The sequence below is a fragment of the Spea bombifrons genome, chromosome 2 (assembly GCF_027358695.1).
Source record: "Spea bombifrons isolate aSpeBom1 chromosome 2, aSpeBom1.2.pri, whole genome shotgun sequence".
Classification (NCBI taxonomy): Eukaryota; Metazoa; Chordata; class Amphibia; order Anura; family Pelobatidae; genus Spea; species Spea bombifrons.
The window spans coordinates 62,408,411-62,428,700 of NC_071088.1; the positions used below are offsets into that span (position 1 = coordinate 62,408,411).

A 20,290-nucleotide genomic window follows, 5' to 3' on the forward strand; every position below is an offset into this window, starting at 1 on the left:
CCTGAGAATCTTTATTAAAGTAGAACGATAAAACACAGGAACAACAACAACAAAAAATCCTATTATTTTTTATTATAATAATCAATAAAAGGTATTAAAAACACTGGACCACTTTAGGTTGATAAGCTAAAATGTTTGCTTCCTGCTAATCCAATGATTAGCATTTGTTGTCATCTATATGTTGGCGTGCCCCTGTGAGTAACAATATATAGGAAAGACATTGAAAAAGAGATTGGAGGAACATCAGAGGAAATCTTAAAAAAAAAAAGAATAACCCAACATTGAGTGTCAAAGCATTTTTTGGAATATCACAATAAAGTTTAAAAAAATACATTTTGTGGTAAAAAGTAAAAAAAAAAAAAAAAACTCACGTGAAAGGAATAACATAAAAGAAATGGGAAAAGGATACAGTGGGGCAAAAAAGTATGGTGAATGGGGCCATGTATCTTGAGATTTTGGGTGAAAACCTCCTTCCATCAGCAAGGGCATTGAAGATGAAACCTGGCTGGGTCTTTCAGCATGACAATGATCCCAAACACATCGCCCGGGCAACGAAGGAGTGGCTTCGTAAGAAGCATTTCAAGGTCCTGGAGTGGCCTAGCCAGTCTCCAGATCTCAACCCCATAGAAAACCTTTGGAGGGAGTTGAAAGTCCGTGTTGCCCAGTGAGAGCCCCAAAACATCACTGCTCTAGAGGAGATCTGCATGGAGGAATGGTCCAAAATACCAGCAACAGTGTGTGAAAACCTTGTGAAGACTTACAGAAAACGTTTGACCTCTGTCATTGCCAACAAAGGGTATATAACAAAGTATTGATATGAACTTTTGTTATTGACCAAATACTTATTTTCCACCATAATTTGGAAATAAATTCTTAAAAAATCAGACAATGTGATTTCCTGTATTCTTTCCCCCCATTCTGTCTCTCATAGTTGAAGTGTACCTATGGTGAAAATTACAGGCCTCTCTCATCTTTGTAAGTGTGAGAACTTGCACAATTGATGGCTGACTAAATACTGTTTTGCCCCACTGTAGATGAAGTGGTTATTCAATCAACACCCTAAAACCTAAGGGTTAAATGCTGATTTTGATCTCTTTAATTTCCTATAATTCTTTTATTTTCTCTATAATTTTGAATATCTTTTTAATGCTTATATACATTATAATCAAACATAATGAGATCATGTAAATATAATGTTTGTTTGCTATACATATATAAATATTTACTTAACTTGTTTTCATTGTTTATATATTTTCTTTTCTAATATTTGAACTTTAAAATGAGACAACACGGAATTAAAAAGATCTCTTGCCAGTTGTTTTTGATTATACAAAAAGGACAGATGGGAGGTACCTGCGAAGATATGTGATGATGCAGTCACGTTCTGTAATGAAAACCTGGAAATATTTGAATCAAGATGGCATGATGCCTATGCCATCTTTGGGTGCGAAAAGCTTTAAATAAATTCATATATTCCTAAACATCACTTTGTCTGAATATTATTATATTATTTGACCCAAATCTTATCATTTGATTTTTAAGTCCTTTAACGTGAGCGTTTAAATTAACTTTTCCCTTTAAAAGGGGAATCTGCAAAAGGTAAACTTCCACTAAGTCTTTGCCTTCAAAAATCACAATTTTATTCTTATCGGTGGATAGAATGAGAAAAATATAATCCCAGGACAATTTCCCGAGTTGCCCCTGATACCACACTCACTTAATATAAGAATCCCTTATTTGTCGGTTACTAAACATAACTGTGGGAAATTTGAACAGAGGTACTTCTTTACTAGAAAAATTGTAAACACATGATAAGCATCTTCCACTAGACTTGTGCACGACGAGCAAAATTGATTTGGACTAAATTTGAGTTTTTGGCTTGTTCTTTTTCGGGCAGTGAATTTTGTTTCCTGGCCGTTCAGCTTGGCCAAAATCCACATTTCTCTGCATTGTGCTGCATCTTATGCACCCTACGGACAAGCGTGTCTCTCCAACTTTTAAGGACCAACTTGCCCTTAACCTTTAGGTCACAGAGGGTGGCCAGCATGTACTCTGGGTTGTCCATGATGGCTTGCATGCAACCTTTCAACTCTATCAGCCTACATCTTGCATCCTCCACATGTAATCTGTTGACCGAAAGTACCTCATTTTGTTCCAGCAAGCCATGCATATGTTCAAGGTAGGTAAGTAAGGGGATAACCTGGCCCAAAGTGGCAGTGTTCTGGCTGAAGTCCACGTTCACATCCCTAAATGACTTAAGGACTGCCACCACCTGCCCCATTAATGGCCATTCCCCTCTGCCCAATGGGCTGGACACCCCAGTGCTCTGCTAAGAAGACATCGAGTGAAGAGACCACTGCTGCTCTAGGATTTGCTCCATCATGTCCAGGGTGGAGTTCCAGTGAGTGACTGTGGACCTGCCTGTGGTCCAATCCACTATAACAGCATCTTCCAACGTGATGTCAAAATGTCTGCTGATTTTTGCTGCTCATCCAACACTTCAGCATGGAGTAGGAAGGATGTATAACCCTTATGTTTCAATTCTGCGCGCCTCAGCCTAAACTCCACTGTTGTGTGTACGTAGGTGTTGATTCACCCCAGGATTGATGAAATGTAATTTCGCTTTACCCTTGTTCACTACCTTATGTCACAACTTGCACTGCACCCATCTCCCACAGTTTCAAAATGCTCCCACACACTTTACTATGATGTTGCCCACCAGACGAGATAGCGGTATTAGTGATTGTGGTATTGTATTTGTGATTGTGGTGATGGTAGTGCTGCCAGTGCAAGGCATAGGTGCATGGAACTTGCGCTACAGTAACACCCTTCAAGTCAGTATTTCTGATTTCAAATTGCCATAATCATTAGCATTGTTTGGTTCCAGATCATAATATGCTTTCTGGGGCCAGCAGACAAGCCCATTGTTTGGGTGTTCAGTGCTCTCAGCAGTCTTTTGAAATGTGAAGGTAAGCTTCCACATCATCAGACTCTGAAGCAAATTACTTGCTTTGATCCTACCATTACTTTGAGGATTCTGTAGCCAGGGCCAGACAGGGAATAAAAACCAAACCTGGAAATACCATATTTCATGGTCCCCTTATTGTGCATATGAAATGTATGAACACATTTTTTGGTTCAGAATAGGGACAAACCATGAATCTATGAAGTACCGTATTTGCTCGATTTATAAGAAGACCCTGATCATATTTTAAAAAAAAACTATAATTGAGAAAAATGCATTTTTGTTTTGATTTCCTTTTATTTCCCAACCCCCCCTATGCACATCTGCCCCCCCCAAAATGCCTTATACCCACCTATATGCCACTCTTCCCTCCAGATATGCCTTATACACCTCTATATGCCACTCTGCCTCCCTGATTTTCCTTTTAACCCCCTATATGCCACTCTGCCTCCCTGATATTCCTTTTAACCCCCTATATGCCAGTCAGCCTCCCTGAAATGCCTTTTAACCCCCTATATCCCACTCTGCCTCCTTGATATTCTTTTTAACCCAATATAAGCCACTCTGCCTCCCTGATATTCTTTTTAACCCCCTATATGACACTCTGCCTCCAGAAAGCCCTTATACTCCCCCATATGCCACTCTTACCCTCCCCTGACTTACCAGTGCTTCCATAGACTTCTCCCCATGCTGCAAATTCTTTGGTGTGTAGTGGGGGCAGCCAGTGAAGGTTTGTGCGATGCGCAGACAACCTTTGCTGCTGCCGGCACTTCCGCCGGGGCTTCTATGAATGAGCATCGGAAGGTCCGTCATAGAAGCTCGGCAGCAGCAGAGGTCGTCTGCGTGCATCGCACAGACCGCCACCGGCTGCTGGAGAGGAGGATCCAGGTCCCCTGCAGCGCTGCGGGGATCTGGATCTTAGTCTTGTAGTCAGACCTCTATTTGATGTCTGATTAGAAGACGACCTTGAATATAAAACGATGGTTATTTTTCAGAGCATTTAAAAAAAACTTGTATATAATATTTTATGTGTGAAATTAACACCTTTCAAGTTTACTTAAATAAATCACTGGAAAAAAGTAGTTTAAAACACAGAAATCACTTAAATAAAATCACAAATAATGTGTAGATTTCCTAAAAAAGAGAAATTGGAGCTAAAATGTGCAAAATGGTTGTTAAACAATCTGCAACACAGTGCATATTATTCCTTAGAGGTGAACAAGTGCAAAACAAATCATGTATTTACCATATATTTCTGCGCTAGTAAATTAAATAAATTTTTCTAACTTTAACTCTAGTCTATAAGTATTTCAGCATAAATCCCGTCACATGTAAATATTTAAAAATATCTTTACTCTTGTCTTAGTTGATCGTACTTTTTCAATTATCCACAAAATCTTCTAGATTCTCTGAACTCCCATACAGCCAATTCCAAAAATGGTTATTATAACATTGTATTATTTAATTTTAGTGTCTGTTTAAAGATTTCCCCGATATATAGTATTTGATTTAACACCAAACCTATACTTTTCTTATACCTGACTATAGAACCTTTTGGGTTAATCTGCCAGAATAAAAATTCAAGGTCTCGAATGCCAGCCAAGTCTTGCTAGCTATTATACCATCACTTATTTTTATTATCTTGATTTTGTGTAGCTATAGCCTGCTCTACCATACCCACAAGATGGTAGTCTGGTATTTTAGGTACTCCTATCCTGCCTTAAAACCAAAGATAATGATGAACAATTGGCTTTTAATCGTGTTTTTCCCTTGCCAAATAAAATTCTTTATCGCATTCTGTAGCATATCAATCCAACTTCTAGGGATGATTAAAGGGATCATGTTAAATAAATATATCCAGTTGGGGAGAACATATGCTTTGATCAAATGAGATCCAGAAATACTGTCTTTATTGTTTAACCATTTGATCTTCTTAACCCCTTAACGACAATCCCCGTACATGTACGGGGTTGCCGTGCAACGGGTTAACGACAATGCCCGTACATGTACGGGCTGCCGTTAAATAGCTGCATCGCCGCGATCGCGGCGTTTTCGCCGCGATCGGCGGCTTTGCAGCATCCACGGAAGCCTCCCAAGTGAGGCTGACCGTGGATCCGGGGAGGGCAGCCCTTGGCAGCCCTCCCCGGAAGAAAAATGGCCGCCGCCGCACCGATCATGAAAGATCGCGGCGGCGCCCGGCTAAAACAGCTTAGGAAGCGATCTGAATCGCTTCCTAAGCATAAATGGTGTTACTGACATGCCTCGATATCGAGGCATATCAGCAACACTACCCCCCTACCCCCGATCGCCTTGTGATTGCTCCGAGGAGCAACCACAAGTGCCATCCTGTGAATGACGTTGCCGTCATTCACAGGATGGCATTAACAATAGAAATGAGTTCATAGAGGGTCTATCCAGACCCTCTTGTGAACTCTCGAGCTCCTCCTGCAGGTTGAATGCAGGTACTGCATCCAACCATGCAAGGTCAATGGAGCCCAGCTCACTAATGAGTGATTAGTAAAAAAAAAAAAAAAAAAAAAAAATTTGAAAAAAATAATTTTTAAAAATGTTTAAAAAAAATAAAAATAATATGGTAACATATAAAAATCCCCACTGTCACCAAAAAAAAAAAAAAAATTAATAAGCAAGTCCTAAAATTCTTTATCTTTATAAAAATTCCAGCATGGAAAGAGTTAAAATATTGGCATTACAAATGCCCATAGGGTGTCTCGTATTAAAAAATGCATGAGTGGATGGGATAAATTGAATTGGCCGGGGGGTTCAAAGGTGTCCCAAATATGGGACATGGGGGCAGTAGGATCAGATGTCTAAATGGCCAAAAAATACACACCTCACAAAGGCGGCCTTTTACCTCCCAAATAACCCAACAAACCCATGCATGTGGGGTATCACTGCGCTCAGGAGATGTTACTGAACACATATTGGGGTGTTGTTTGACAGGGACATATACCAGGAGCGATAAATTTATACCTGAAGTACAACGTGTGTGAAAAAAATACAAAAAAATTTACTACCATAAAGTTTCACAAAGGCTGGTGGTAAAATTAGTGCATGGAAAGGGTTAAATTACCAGCATGTGAAATACCTTGGGGTGTCTAGTTTTTAAAAATATATGACTTGATGGGGTAAATTGCATTGGCCGGCTTCAAAGATACCCGAAATGGCACATGGGGGGAAGAATTACCAGATTTGGAAAAAAAGGTTTTGAAATGGCAAAACGCTACCTGTACTTATTGCCCCATAACGTGCAGAAAAAAGCAAAAAAACATAAAAACATTGGGTATTTCTAAACTCAGGACAAATAGTAGAATCTATTTAGCAGGTTTTTTCATTCGTTTTTGCAGATGAGTAAAAGTTTTATGTTTAAAAAGTGAGAAAAAGTAATTTTTTAACAAAAAATCCCCATATTTTATCATTTTTTTTTATAGTAAATTAGATGATATGATAAAATTAATGGTATCTAAAGAAAGCCCTGTTTGTCCTGAAAAAAACAATATATAATATGTGTGGGAGCACGAAATGAGAAAGAAGAAAATCACAGCTAAACAGGAACACCGAAAAATGTTAAAATAGCCATTGTCCCACAATATACTACGAGTAATAACCCCTATTGTCCTTAAGGGGTTAAAAAAATACACAAAAATACCCTGCTCTCATGGATATCAAATTGCAAACACAACACAATGTGTGTGTGTGTGTCTATATATATATATATATATATATATATATATATATATATATATATATATATATATAATCAAAGTTTATGGTTGTTAGAAGTAATTATATTATGGATAGTGACACAAATTACTGAAAGGTGACCTTGTTTTGTTTACTGTGTGCAAAGGTGCATCTTTTTTCCCAAGCATCTCTCTGGCTATTTAAACAGTCAGGAGGCATGGAATGCATATATATATATATATATATTTAAGTATGCACACACTCCTCCTCCAGCATACCAAAGCAAGACAGTGCTAAAAGGAGGAGGCACGCTGGGCAGTCAAACATGAACACAAACTATATACACTGCTATAACCTCACACTCCATTTTGCACTTATTTTGTAATTTAGATTTGCAATTTACAGGCACAACAAAGACTGAGTGACGCTACACTACAATTCAACCTACTCCGATTTAACCTCTGCTCCATGAAAACTGTTGTCAGCTGATTTCTTGTCATCTGGATAATTGTGGTGAGTGCGTGTTGGTTTCAGCAGAACCTAGGAATCTGAATGTGTATGTGTCCTCCCCTTTCTGTATTTTGTGTGAATAGTTTTCTGATCGAACCTTAGGGCTGGGCACCCCACCTGTCACGCAGGTGTCTCATTAATGGTGTCACGAGAGAGCTTTAAATTACATGAGAGTCTCAGTAGGTTAAAAGGCAGTGCAGCCCAAAGATTCAGCTCTTTGGTACGCAATATAGCCATGCAAAATTAGATAGGACTTAAATTTTAGGGGCTGAAATTGGAGTACTTTAATCTAGTGGCAGGCTAAGCAATATATGGCCCTATAGTAGCATGGAATACCCAGTATTTTTGCCTTAAACAGGCGCTTTAAAATAGGTGCTTTATTTTTTGGGTGTTTGTTGATATCTTATTTTATGTGCACATATTGTTTATTTCAACAGCACCTCGGAGTCTTTTAGGGTGTGCGTCACTTTCTGTTTTTTTGTGTGCTATGGTGTATTCATGTAGTTCTAGTTCAGTAGGATAACAACTGCGTTACTATGTTAAGTTGCCCTGCTTCTTCACTTTGTATTCTACAATGCCTGCCTTATGCAGACCTGTGCCAAATATATGTCTTCACCAATAACCTTATTATTTAAAGAGCACAATAATATTCTACAGTACTGTTTATTGTTAAAAAAAAAAAAAAAAACAGCAGGGGGATCTTTTTATTTTGGCGATAAGGAGAGGTCATTAGTAATTTTGGTGAGGGCTGTCTCAGAGTGTCATGAATGTAAAGGGGATTATAGAGATATGAGGAAATAAAATTAGCTAGTTGGCTGCAGTTTAGAGGCCATGCGGAGAATGGAGACTGTATGGTAGTGGGACGAGCATGCTGGACCTATAAAAGACCTCTTTAAACTTAGGAGAGATGATGATTTCATGTTTGAAGACGCTGGAACACCCCAGTGAACAGAGAGGGGTTAAAATGGTTAAGTTAGGATTAAGACAAAAAATAAATGGTAGAAGATGTGTGAAATTCAGGTCAAGTGGCCAGGTGGTGAGGTAAGAGCACATCAGGTATGCAATCAACAGAGTGTTAGCGACGTTTATGCCCCATGTCCCTCAGCACTTGTTGAACTCAATCTGTGACTTTTACGTGATCTTCTGCTTCTTGGCTCGGTTGTTCCATTTTCCAATAATACCAACTACTGTTGACTGCTCTCTCTCGTCAGCACAGCTACCTGCAGGTTCACAGTTTGCGGGGCAGTCCTCAATGAGCCAGTCTGGGCCTCCCAAAGTCATGTGATCACTGTGATCGCCAATCATAAAGGTCGCATCCATGTGACAAAGCCAATATTGGTAAAGCGTGGCTTTGCCTCCATGTTCTGCCTCTCTCTTCCTTCATTTTCTGCTGAAGAGAGATAGAACATTTTGCTATGTTGTAGTACCAAGTATTCCACGTTACAACCCTGCATTTAACCTCTTTGATTACCCTGCAGTTCACCCGCAGAAACCTCTAGACCCTTTATCCATTTTCTATATAAATAACACAAAAACCTATGCATATGGGGTATTTATGTAATCTGGAGGTGCAAGTGAACATGTTTTTGGTATATTTGTTTGCCGATGCACTTAACCTGTGCAAGAAATTCTAAGGAACACACAATCATTTGTGAAAACGTGCAGAAAATTTATATTACTAGAAATTTTGGAAGAATTTTATGCTAAATGAATGAATGAATTCATGAATAAATGAATTTTATGCTGGTTGTATGACAAGGGCCCAAATGCTCCTAGGAAAATACGCTGGGTTGTCTGCTTTCAAGTAACGTATAGCTTTGTGGGTTGACTTAAACTGGTTGTCTGTTTATGAAAATTACTCATTAGGAATTTCTTATTCCTGGATAATTCCACTTTGCAATAATAGCACTTTCAGTGGATTAGGGCACATCTAGCAGGGCAGACATTTCACAAACTACCACCCGTTAAGTCACTGAGCCACATGTAAAGTCACTGGCTCTACTGCCAATCTATGGAGATGACATAACAATGGTTATGGTTCAAACATCTAAATTCAGTAATTAGGAGGGGTGTCCATATATAGTTTACTTCCACTTTTAGTTTATTTGAGCGTATTTCACAGTAGTTTAATATTCACTAAAGTGGGAGTTAGCAGTTATGTTTTTGAGTCAGTGGATTCATTAAGAGTGAGTTTTCTCATGCAAAAAAAACTGAGTTGGACATATATAATGCATAGTTTAGTCAGTTAAGTGACTTTCAATGTATCACAGTGAGCTATGTGTTGTGCAGGGCCAGTCAACTGCCTCTTGTAGCAACTGGAGTAGACACTGAGCTTTGGCTTGTCCTACTCTCCTTCTAAGATCGGGGACAAGCTTGGAGTTGAGCTCAAGCACATGTTGTTCCACGATGACCTGTTGCTAGTATCTCTGCTTGTAACATGTAAATTAAACTCACATCACCATTGTAAACAGTACCTGCATGAAGACAAATACAGTATGTATTTTTCAACATTCAAGGAGTGGTAGTTCCCAACACAAAGTCCAACTAAAACTCAATGAATTGTTAGAAATTGCTATAAGAACTCTCTATAATGTCTCAGTTTATGACATTGCTCCATTATAACAAATTACAATGAAAGTAACAAGAATTGTGGGATTAATGGAAGGTCATATCAGTGGTTGGTGTTGGGAAATAAACGTGATGATGTGTGAGATTACTGATGGGTTGTGGAACGATTATTAAAGATGAAATGCAGAGATTACTGATTGTCTGATGCCATAGATTAAGAGGATTTACTTATTTATCCTGCCAGAGAAAGTGCTGTGATCGTATGTCGGTTCAAATATAAAATGTATAAATATAAAATGTGCATATCTAAATTAAAAAAATGTGATCTTGCTGAAAAGACCAATGATCAACTGCACATGGACCTTCCCTTGGATAGTCAGCATGGGAGAAACTCCCTTCTCACGACTGAATTGCCAGAGCCTCACTGCAAATCGCCATATACAAATAAAAAATGAGCGGGCACTGGCAAAAAGCGCAATAGCAAACTGCAACGATTATGATAATGTGAGACGCTAAAGACCTAAATTCTTTACAGTGGTAGAGAGTTTTATTACATGAAATATATGAATTTAACCAAATGGGTTCCTGTCTCCTTCCCTCCCACCGCGCTCTCTCACCCTCCCTTGTCTGTCCTCTGGCTGTGTTTTAAACCTCCACTGCTCTGATCTCTTCTGACAGCTGTTATGTCAGGGAGGGGTGGAGCAGAGATGGGTATACATGGGGAGGGCAGGATAGGGTTTTAGGCAACATTTCACAGCATCTCATTTATTTAGCTCTACTGTAACTGGACCACTACTGAGAGGATATATTGTGCGTGTGCCTCTGCTTCGGATCAAAGGTGCTGAGGTATTCCAGTGGGGAATCTGTGTCTGGCATACCTGTCGTGTGGGAGGTGGCTTAAAAAAAAAAAAAAGCTTAGGATAACAGAGCGAAGCTGGACAATTCGCAGAGCGGATCCGAGACAAGACCTTCCGAAAGTATGAACACCAAAGAGGAACCAGAAAAGATGGAAGCACCTAATGCACCTTTGTTGTGAAAATAACAAAAACAAACCTCTTCTTCTCTTTTCAGAATCTGAGCTGAAAACCTTTAACTGATCTTACAGAATGATTATTCGACTTGGACGTCTTACCCCAGGTTACTTCCGTCTGTTACAGGTACTAAAACACAAACTAAAGCTAAGCATAGCACAGCAAAGAGAAATATCTAGTGTGTATGTTGATACAAGGTTGACATTGGGTTCTTTAAAAACTTTAAATGTGAAAATGCTTCCATTTGAGAGTACCACGCAGATTGGGGCCAGTGTCTGGTTGGTTGTAATAGATATTCATATGTATCTGAATGTTGCTTGGGCAGCTTGTTACTGTCATGTAGTCATAAGATCTCCAGGTATATTAGTGTTGTCATGTTAAATTGAATAAAATCTCAGCACCAAACCATCTTACACAGCTGTTTCTCTCAGTTGCAGGTTTCTGGAGAGCTAGCATCCGAACCAAAGGATCGCTTGGTGAATCATTTAGCACTGCTTTTGGCCCTTATGGGCCTTGGCTTGTCCTATTACAGTGTACGACAGATGGTACAAGAGTCCAGTATTCCCCCGTCACATTGACCTAATGGTGAGATAGAGCAATGCAGGACAGAAAGCCTGAATGATAAGATATAGGCAAAGAAGTACAGACGTGAATGTAAACAGACACCCAGACCCAACTGCACTGGAGACCCTGAGGGAAAAAAAATGTGTTATAGTGATAACTCTTGAATAGGAATTAGTGTGGGTGGAAAGAAAGCCATCGCATGTAATAAATAAGAGATGGGACTAGCAGGTACACAATAATGCAGCTCTTTCTAAAGTCTTGGGATATTCAACTTGAGGACGTGTACAAGGGTCCGAGCCTGTCCCTAATTAAAATGTGTTGTGGACCCACATCTTTTATTAACAGTTTATATAACTGAAAATAAGGACATTGTGTGGAATGTTATTTGAAAATAAAACGATCTATTCTCTTTATAAAATGACTTCTTGTTAATAGAAATGAGTCCACGTTTTGTGTGCTTGTTTACGAGAGAGATTATCTATAGCTATTATGCATGCATGATTTTACACATATACAGAAGCTCATGTTCTCCAAACCCCACCCATGTTCCAGTCACATTTGGCACTGCAGAAGTTAAACTCTGCAGCACAGTTTGTGCGTGCGGTGGGAGAAACCAGACATGATTGGAAGTGACAGGCGGATGTATTTAGGGATGGCTGATCAAGCTACACATACAAAGTGGGTCATCCTGTTACATAACCGTAAGAGCACACAAATTAGTATACGCAGCAGCAAATATTTTCATCAGACAGACCAATCCAAGCAAAAATGTTATCGTCACAAGATGTTCCCAAGAATATAATATATTTGTACCATGTGGGTTAAACAACACACCTATACAGAGCGTGGCTGTGTCTGAAATGTACACATGAAGGCAACATTGTGCAGACGCCAAGACATTGTTGGGATAATGGCAGAAGTCCAGTTTCTTAAAGATGGATCTATACATGACAAGATACATATACAAGAGTCCAGTATAATTCAGAAATTATTCCATCTGCACCTCTTGCGTCATGACTTCAGTTTTTTTAGGAGGGATGTAAGACCCCATTCCTGCTGCTCTTTCTGCTTCCTCTTGAGTATATGGCTCTTCTTTCAGCTGCTTGAGCCTGAAAAGAATAAAAATAACACATTTATGTTCCCAGCTAAACAATTAACACAATCCTTGGCTATATCAAAACACTCTTAGTAATGCCAAATGATAGAAAACACCTTTATAGCCTACTTTTTCCCTCAGATCAAATAACAGGTAAGCATGCCACTACATATGAATATACTTCATCAGAATATATAAGTATATGGTACAGATATAGATAAGGGGTGCTTTCACCTGCGCTTGTGAACTTTTGTTTTGAAATGTTCCTTTAACGTCTTTAGGTCCACAAAGTATCTACTGAAAAAACACAAATACAAGGATTAATGAGCAAAACTATTGAATAAACATTGATAGATGAAATATAATAAAGCACACAAAGTTTAAAATCCATTACTGTAACATAATATAAAAACATTATCATGGTTTACTGATTAAATTTTACAATGTATACACATTAGAAACTCACCTGATATGTAGAACATATAGGCAGTCATCCTTGCTCTCTATTCTGAGGGTCTGTAAAATTATTCCTCAATATTAAGTCATTCCTCTCATTGTCTTAAGTTACCTATTTCCCTATCTGTTTGGGTCCCAGTATTGATCCCTGAGGTCCCCTCCCTCCAAATACACACCATTAACAATCTTAAGTGACAGGAGACTAAAGGTTAAAGTTAATAGTAAGTATTCAGAAGAAGGTCTTGTTACTAGTGGGGTACCTCAGGGACTCATGTTTTAATATTCTTATTAGCAAAGTGATAAGCGGTCTTAAAAAGGTCAACTATGTATTTTTTGCAGATGATAAGGAGATCTACAGGGTAGACATTCCAGATGAAACAAATCAAATGGTGTGACAGGTCAGTTTAATGTTGATAAATGTAAAATAGTGCACTTGTAACATAAAAATCCCAAAGGCAGAATATAGCACTGGGGGCACTGTTCTGTCAGTCATAAAAAGAAGGGTAGTTGGAAGTAATTAACGTATTTGCTCGATTATAAGACAAGGGTTTTTTTTTGTTTTTTTTGTTTTTTGTTTTTTCGGGGTCGTCTTCTAATCAGACCACAAATAAAGGTCCGATTACAAAACTAAGATCCAGATCCCCCACAGCGCTACAGGGGACCTGGCTCATTCTCTCTGTCAGCCGGTGGGCGACTGTGCGATGAGCACAGACAACCTCCGCTGCTGCCAGCACTCCAGGGCTTCTATGACTGAGCACCGGCATCGCATTACCTTCTGGTGCTCCACCATAGAAGCCCTGGAGTGCCGGCAGCAGTGGAGTCAGAGTGGCTTTTGGAGGGTTAAAGGGCACATCAGGGAGGCAGAGTGGAATATTAGGGTTTAAAAGGCATATCTGGGGCAGAGTGTCTTATTAGGGAGGCAGAGTGGTATATATGGGTGTATAAGGCATATCTGGGAGGCAGAGTGGCAAATAGGGTGTTAAAAGGCATATCTGGGGCAGAGTGCCTCACTAGGGAGGCAGAGTGCCTCACTAGGGAGGCAGAGTGCCTCACTAGGGAGGCAGAGTGCCTCACTAGGGAGGCAGAGTGCCTCACTAGGGAGGCAGAGTGCCTCACTAGGGAGGCAGAGTGCCTCACTAGGGAGGCAGAGTGCCTCACTAGGGAGGCAGAGTGCCTCACTAGGGAGGCAGAGTGCCTCACTAGGGAGGCAGAGTGCCTCACTAGGGAGGCAGAGTGCCTCACTAGGGAGGCAGAGTGGTATATATGAGTGTCTCCTACAGTAATGGTTAAGATGACCTCTTAATAAATGCTGTTTACATGACAGTAACCCATCAAAGTTAGACTTCACAATGCACAGTGGAGCCAGTGAGTTTAAATGTTTCAACAAAATTTAAGGTGAAAAGTTGTTAAGTGTTTAGTGTCATATTTTATCATGGTCACTCAAACAGTGAGGCTTCACATAAATGGGCAGCAAAATGAGATGTCCGTATGAAGTGTCATGGACAGACAGTCTTGATGCCTAATTTTTACACATTCATATATTGTAGTTGCTCAGTCCTTCTAAACTACACATGTGCAAATTCCCAAGAACAAAACTGATGCAAATGAATACAATTTCACACACTCACGCGCAGTGCAAGCAGTAGTGTTGGGCATTGCCAGGTAACTCATAGTCCAATTCCTGGTTCAGCAGGCGACGGGCATTGTCTGGACGCATGTCATGGTGGATCTGGTCTATATCCTTCACTCTGCGTTTGGTTTTCCATAGCTTTGAGATATTTTTCTTCTTGTCATTTTTGTGATTACCAACCTGCTTGGACCGTGTCATGTCTTTAAGGAGGAAGAATTACAGAACAGAAAAAAAGACATGTGTATTAAGAAATACAATAAACATAAATAAAAAAATAGAATGGGTGGCACACAGAAAACCAAAAAGTAGATTTCTAAAGCTAAATTTGTTTACAGCCATGACATTTCTATTTAACCTCAGCATTAACCACATGTATCAGTTTGCCTTAGTCTGTCAATTCTAGTATTGTCATACTCCTTGACAATATATGTATTGTAAGAAGCGTTGTGTAAAATTGTTGGTGGTATAGAAATAAAAGATATTATTCATAATAATAATTGCATCAAATCTTATCTGTAGATTAAAATTAGAGATAACGTAATGATCCCATTAGTCATCTCCCAATGGTACAAGAAAGGAAGTTAAAGGGAAGGTAGATAAAGCCCCACCTACTACTTATATTAAAGGGACACTGCAGACATTACGGTATTTGCATACAAGTCTTTTGTGATGCGGTCAGGAACATTAAACGATCCCTTTAACTTCTTAACGTATTACATGTTTTTTTTAAGATTCCAAATTATCTTCCACGTTTTTTTTTACATCTATAACCAATGCAACATGTTGATTTATCGTTTATTCTCAATGTTTTAAAACTGTTAAGAGTACATTATAATAACCATTTGTATTCTATTGCAAAAACAAACATCATAATCACGTCACAATTTTCTGAAGCTTTAAAATGTTCATTACAATACAGTTAAAAAAAGAAACAAAAACAAAAAACCGCTAAACAGATGTATGATTTCAGTGCCTGTTAAACTCCCAAACCCTTAAACAAACTTCAGCGATTACTTCAATACCGTCTCGTCTCACTTAAGGTAAAATGAAATACTAATGAATAAACCAAATACATTCTCGATAAATATATTTCATATAATTAACACTACTCACTTTTACTAAATTCTCCGCTAATTTCCCAACACCACGCAGCTTACAGGAAGTAAATCAGCCACCATTGAGGTTAAAAAGAGACACTCTATCTCGCTTCTCACCATCGAGATACAAGTACTACGATTGGGTGGATATGACTGTAACCAGAAGCTTGTAGGGATGAGAGCGCAGGATATTAGCGAAGTTGAAAGAGCGACACCTGGAGGTCTGGAGGGACCAGTTAGTGCTTACACTTGCATTTTTTGCGAGACCCGGAAAAGTAAAAATAACGAAGTGGATAGATATCGCTACGTTGAATGTTGTAGAGCTCACTAGCATTATATAATGTCAGCACCACTTCAACCCAGAGAGGCTGGTAAATTCATTGCCGAGAACAGCAAAGATGTATTTGTGGATTCAGAGGGCATTTGGAAGCTTGCAGAGAAATTGTTTGAGAAGATCAACAGAAAAGAAATCACACTGGCTGGCTGGAAGTCCCTGCATGAGCTAAACCCACAAAGTTCTGGAGAAGATGCTGTCAACTGGGTGTTCTTTGCGGACACTCTAAATTTCTCTTTCTGGTCTGAGAGTGAAGAACAAAAGTATCTAGTCAAGTACAATGGAAAGGAGTACACTGGATACTGGTCCTTATGTGCAGCAATAAACAGAGCCTTGGATGAAGGAATACCAATCACCAGTGCCTCCTACTATTCCAATATTACCATGGACCACTTAAAACACGTATTACGCTCCGACTCCGATTTTCCCATTCCGATGATAGAAGAACGGCTGCAAATCCTTCACGACACTGGAAAGATCCTTGTAGAAACGTTTGGAGGTTCCTTCCTGAATGTTGTAAAGATGAGTGAAAAGAGTGCGATGGCGTTAATGCATTTGGTGGTGAAGCATTTCCCATCATACTGTGATGAGGCGACCTTTCAGGGTGAGAAGGTGGCCTTCTACAAACGTGCCCAGATTCTTGTTGGTGACATATGGGGGGTACTAGAAGGCAAAGGTGATGGCTGCTTCTATGACATTTCTAAAATCACCATGTTTGCAGACTACAGGATTCCTCAAGCCTTGGTTCACTTTGGAGTCATGAGATACTCAAAGGAGCTGCTGCAAAAGCTACATAAAGGTTGGCTTTTCCAAAACGGTGACGTGGAAGAAATAGAGATCCGTGGTTGCTCCATCTGGGCTGTGGAGCTTATCTGTGAACACATACGAGAACTTTTTAAGAAAAAAGGGGAGAAAATGAGCAATGAGATCAACCCTGTTTTGATTGACCACTTCCTTTGGGACTATGCTCGTGATAACAGAGTGGAGATAGACATAATTCCCCTTCACAGGGTGCGCTGCATCTACTATTAGTTTAACCTGAAACATGATCCCACTTATTCAGTACTTGTGTATGCAAAGTTTGGGATAGTTCTGATGCATTGTACCAAGAAATTCAAAACAATGCATAGGGAGAGGTTTTATGAGATGATTATAAATTGCACTTCCATAGCAATGAAAGCACTGTTCCTGCAGTTAGCGCCACATTTAGAATTGTTCATTTAAAATTTAAATCTTAGGCTTTTTAGCAGCTAACAGTGGTCTGTGATTTAACTGATCCTTCATTAAAAATAATAATAAAAAATATATATATATTATTGTTATTATTTATTTAAATGAAAAATATATGCCGTGCTTATTATGCGACTCTGTGACCCGTTCACAAAGTATCTAATTTTTGCTTGTTCCTGAAAAATGACAAAGTGTCACTTTGTAGGAGGTAACATTTTACCTATATGTTGTGTCAGCCAATTGACTAGGAAACATATGGATGAAAGGTTAACGCAAATCCTAACCTCCATTATCTTTGACAGAAAAAAAACACACATTCACTGGGTGAACTGCTCTAGCATGTATGTGTATGCTATGGTGACCACGTTTTATTTCTGTCATTCGGGAACACACTATGAAGCACATGAGATTACACACGCAGGTGTATATCTATCTATCTATCTATCTATCTGCATTATACATGCATTTTTAACTACATAATATGTAATTATCTCTTTGAAGTAAAGACCGTGATTGAAATATCATTCAAAATAACAGCTGAACTGGCAGGTAGTTTTCCTTCTTTAATATTAGCCCTTGCTGCCGATATATATTTATATTAGCCCATACTGCTAATATATATACAAATATTAGATCTGCTGCAAATATGTATATAAAAATTAGACCCTGCTGGGGGACTGAAGGGGTTAAGGTCCTGCCACGTGTTTCAACTGGGTTGAGATCTGGACTTTGACTGGGCATTGCAACACCTTCATTATATTATTTTTCAGCCGTTCTGTTGTAGATTTGCAGATATGCTTGGGATCATTGCCCTGTTGCATGACCCAATTTTTGCAAAGCTTTAGCTATCGAACAGATGGCCTCACATTTGACTTAAGAATACTTTGGTGTGCGGAAGAGTTCATAGTTGACTCGATGACTGCAAGGTTCCCAGGTCCTGTGGCTGCAAAACAAGCCCAACTCATCACCCTTCCACCACCATGCTTGACAGTTGGTATGAGGTGTTTGTGCTGATATGCTGTGTTTGGTTTTCACCAAACATCTCCAATTTGGTGTGGTCTGTCCAAATGACACTGTGCCAGAAGTCTTGTGGTTTGTTCCGATGCAGCTTTGCAAACTTAAGCCATGCTGCCATGTTCTTTTTATAGAGTAAACCTTCCAGGCAAACCATACTTGTTCAGTCTTTTTCTAATTGTACTGTCCTGAACTTTCACATTTTACATGCTGAGGCCTGTAGACACTGAGAGCATTGTATGATGTGATCTTGTGGTGTTTTTTGGGGACATCCACTCCTGGGAAGATTAGGAACTGTCTTGAATGTTTTCCACTTTTGAATAATCTTTCTCACTGTAGAATGATGGACTTTAAATTGTTTGGAAATGGCATTATAACCCTTCCCAGATTGATGGGCAGCAACAATTGCTTCTCTGAGGTCATTGGTAATGTCTTTCCTCCTTGGCATTGTTTTAACACATACCTGAATGCTCCAGGCCAGTAAACTGCTAAAAGTTCAGCTTTCGTAGAGATGTTCACATTTGCTGATGATCAATTAATCAAGGGCATTTAATTAGCAGCACCTGTCTGCTACTTAGCATCTTAATTCCTATGAAAGCAATAAGGGTGTTTCAAACTTTGCTTCTCCATTTTGGAATTAACTTTGTTGAATAAATCATGATATGGTGTTAGATGTCATGTATTGTTGTTCATCTGAGGTTGTATTTACTACATTGTTAGACCTGCTAAGGAACAGATGATTGTTATTATGCCCTGATATGTAAAATCATACAATTTACAGAGGGTACACTTTCTTTTTCACACGACTGTATATGTATATATGTATATAAGAATGACCATCAGTTGTTACATCTGTTGTAAACCTGTGGAGAAACAAAAGTTAAAAAAACTATAAACAATATTTGAGAAGGGAGTACCCTCTGCCTAGGCCAGAGAAGTAGGAAGCTTCCAGTAGCATGGCCATCAAGAAATAACCCAGATAAGTTAAAGTAGAGGTACCAAGGTAGCAGGTAACTGGTAGTCAGACAGTAAAACTGGGTAAGGGCCGATGGCAAACTCAGGATCAGGCAGAGAACTAGCACCAAAAGATTGTGTAAGATTGCATCATGCCCAACCGTCCCATCCATTCGCATCTTTAAATGGAACTGTTTAGAGTACTTCTACGGAGACACTTTCATGACAATAGGGTAAAGAATTGTCTAAAGTGTCTTCCTATACTTATAGTCTCCCATTGATTGCTGCAGGAAAATGGAGAAGAACCTCATTATGGTGTGATAGATAAACTGCAAATAGAATTATGGAAGTAATCAAAGACAACTTACTGCTCTAGTACACTCAAGTACACATTCCTCTCCAATTTAACTCAAACCCAACCCAGCCCAATTCCTCACTTGGAAATTCACCCTAAAGGACTGCAGGAAATATAAAAAAGCGCATGGGGTTCAGGCTTTCAGATTTCAACTAGCTAGGTCTACAAAATGCATATGTTGAAAGGGGCAATTGCAGAGACCTCAAAATCTAACACAAATGAAAATATCAAGTCCTCAAGTCTTGCTTTTATTTGACCAAAGTAGCTTGGATTGGGTGTGATGAATTTATGTAGGGAATACTATAGCAAGCAAGCATGCCCGCATTTTGGTGCACTACATCATTGGGGTTCAAAAGGGAAATAACTTTATCATTGTAGAAGATTTTTGGTTGAAATAGAAAGTCCAAGGCATATGTAATCAGTTATTCACAAATATTATATGTGATCTATTTCCAATCCCTTCCTTCATTGATTGTTGATGGGGCCTAATCTTGAAAAAACAATTGTGAGTGGTGTTTTCTTTGTTTAGTCATTCATTTTACTTAGTAACAAAGTAGTGGAAGGAGAATATAACACCAATGGGACACAGCTGATCCAAACGAGGGTTTTTAAGAGCTCTGTATGCCTTGTCCATCTATGGAAATCCATGGGGAAGCCATAGGATCCCTGTCAGCAAAAATGGATTGGAAAATCTATAGCAGTGGACAAGATCTCACTTGTCCAGTTAACACCCAGATGTGTTTTTGCCTGATCTATTGCTAAAGGCTTTCAGGGAGTCTTCAAA

At 39.1% G+C, this 20,290-nt stretch overlaps 3 protein-coding genes across 4 annotated transcripts; 2 read left to right on the plus strand and 1 right to left on the minus strand.

Annotated features, from left to right (window-relative positions):
• The first annotated feature begins 6,938 nt into the window (after positions 1–6,938).
• Positions 6,939–11,671, plus strand: ZNF593OS (ZNF593 opposite strand). Of its 2 annotated transcripts, none has more exons than XM_053454536.1 (3): positions 6,939–7,180; positions 10,817–10,902; positions 11,208–11,671. In XM_053454536.1, the coding sequence occupies exons 2-3, from the start codon at positions 10,852–10,854 to the stop codon at positions 11,352–11,354; spliced, it is 198 nt and encodes a 65-aa protein (XP_053310511.1). In that variant the 5' UTR covers positions 6,939–7,180; positions 10,817–10,851; the 3' UTR covers positions 11,355–11,671. The 2 variants fall into 2 exon arrangements, with proteins under 2 accessions (XP_053310511.1, XP_053310512.1); XM_053454537.1 differs by lacking the exon at positions 6,939–7,180 and adding an exon at positions 10,175–10,722.
• Positions 11,672–11,963: 292 nt separating this feature from the next.
• On the minus strand, positions 11,964–15,770 carry ZNF593 (zinc finger protein 593). Its single transcript, XM_053454534.1, has 4 exons — positions 15,636–15,770; positions 14,521–14,722; positions 12,671–12,733; positions 11,964–12,449 (listed from the first exon to the last, which is right to left on the minus strand). Exons 2-4 carry the CDS (start codon positions 14,718–14,720, stop codon positions 12,329–12,331), a joined length of 384 nt encoding a protein of 127 aa, XP_053310509.1. The 5' UTR covers positions 14,721–14,722; positions 15,636–15,770; the 3' UTR covers positions 11,964–12,328.
• Positions 15,771–15,880: 110 nt separating this feature from the next.
• Positions 15,881–17,234, plus strand: QNG1 (Q-nucleotide N-glycosylase 1). The gene has a single exon (XM_053454518.1). The coding sequence runs from the start codon at positions 15,960–15,962 to the stop codon at positions 16,983–16,985; it is 1,026 nt and encodes a 341-aa protein (XP_053310493.1). The 5' UTR covers positions 15,881–15,959; the 3' UTR covers positions 16,986–17,234.
• Positions 17,235–20,290: the final 3,056 nt, after the last annotated feature.

Bases quoted from the DNA above. Each gene is read 5' to 3' on its own strand.
- ZNF593OS (XM_053454536.1), top strand. From the start codon at position 10,852: ATGATTATTCGACTTGGACGTCTTACCCCAGGTTACTTCCGTCTGTTA. The intron at 10,903-11,207 runs GTACTAAAACAC...TGTTTCTCTCAG, and splicing joins GTTACTTCCGTCTGTTACAG to TTGCAGGTTTCTGGAGAGCT.
- ZNF593 (XM_053454534.1), bottom strand. From the start codon at position 14,720: ATGACACGGTCCAAGCAGGTTGGTAATCACAAAAATGACAAGAAGAAA. The intron at 12,734-14,520 runs GTGAGTGTGTGA...GTGTTTTTTCAG, and splicing joins CACTACTGCTTGCACTGCGC to TAGATACTTTGTGGACCTAA. The intron at 12,450-12,670 runs GTGAAAGCACCC...TATTCTTTTCAG, and splicing joins ACAAAAGTTCACAAGCGCAG to GCTCAAGCAGCTGAAAGAAG.
- QNG1 (XM_053454518.1), top strand. From the start codon at position 15,960: ATGTCAGCACCACTTCAACCCAGAGAGGCTGGTAAATTCATTGCCGAG.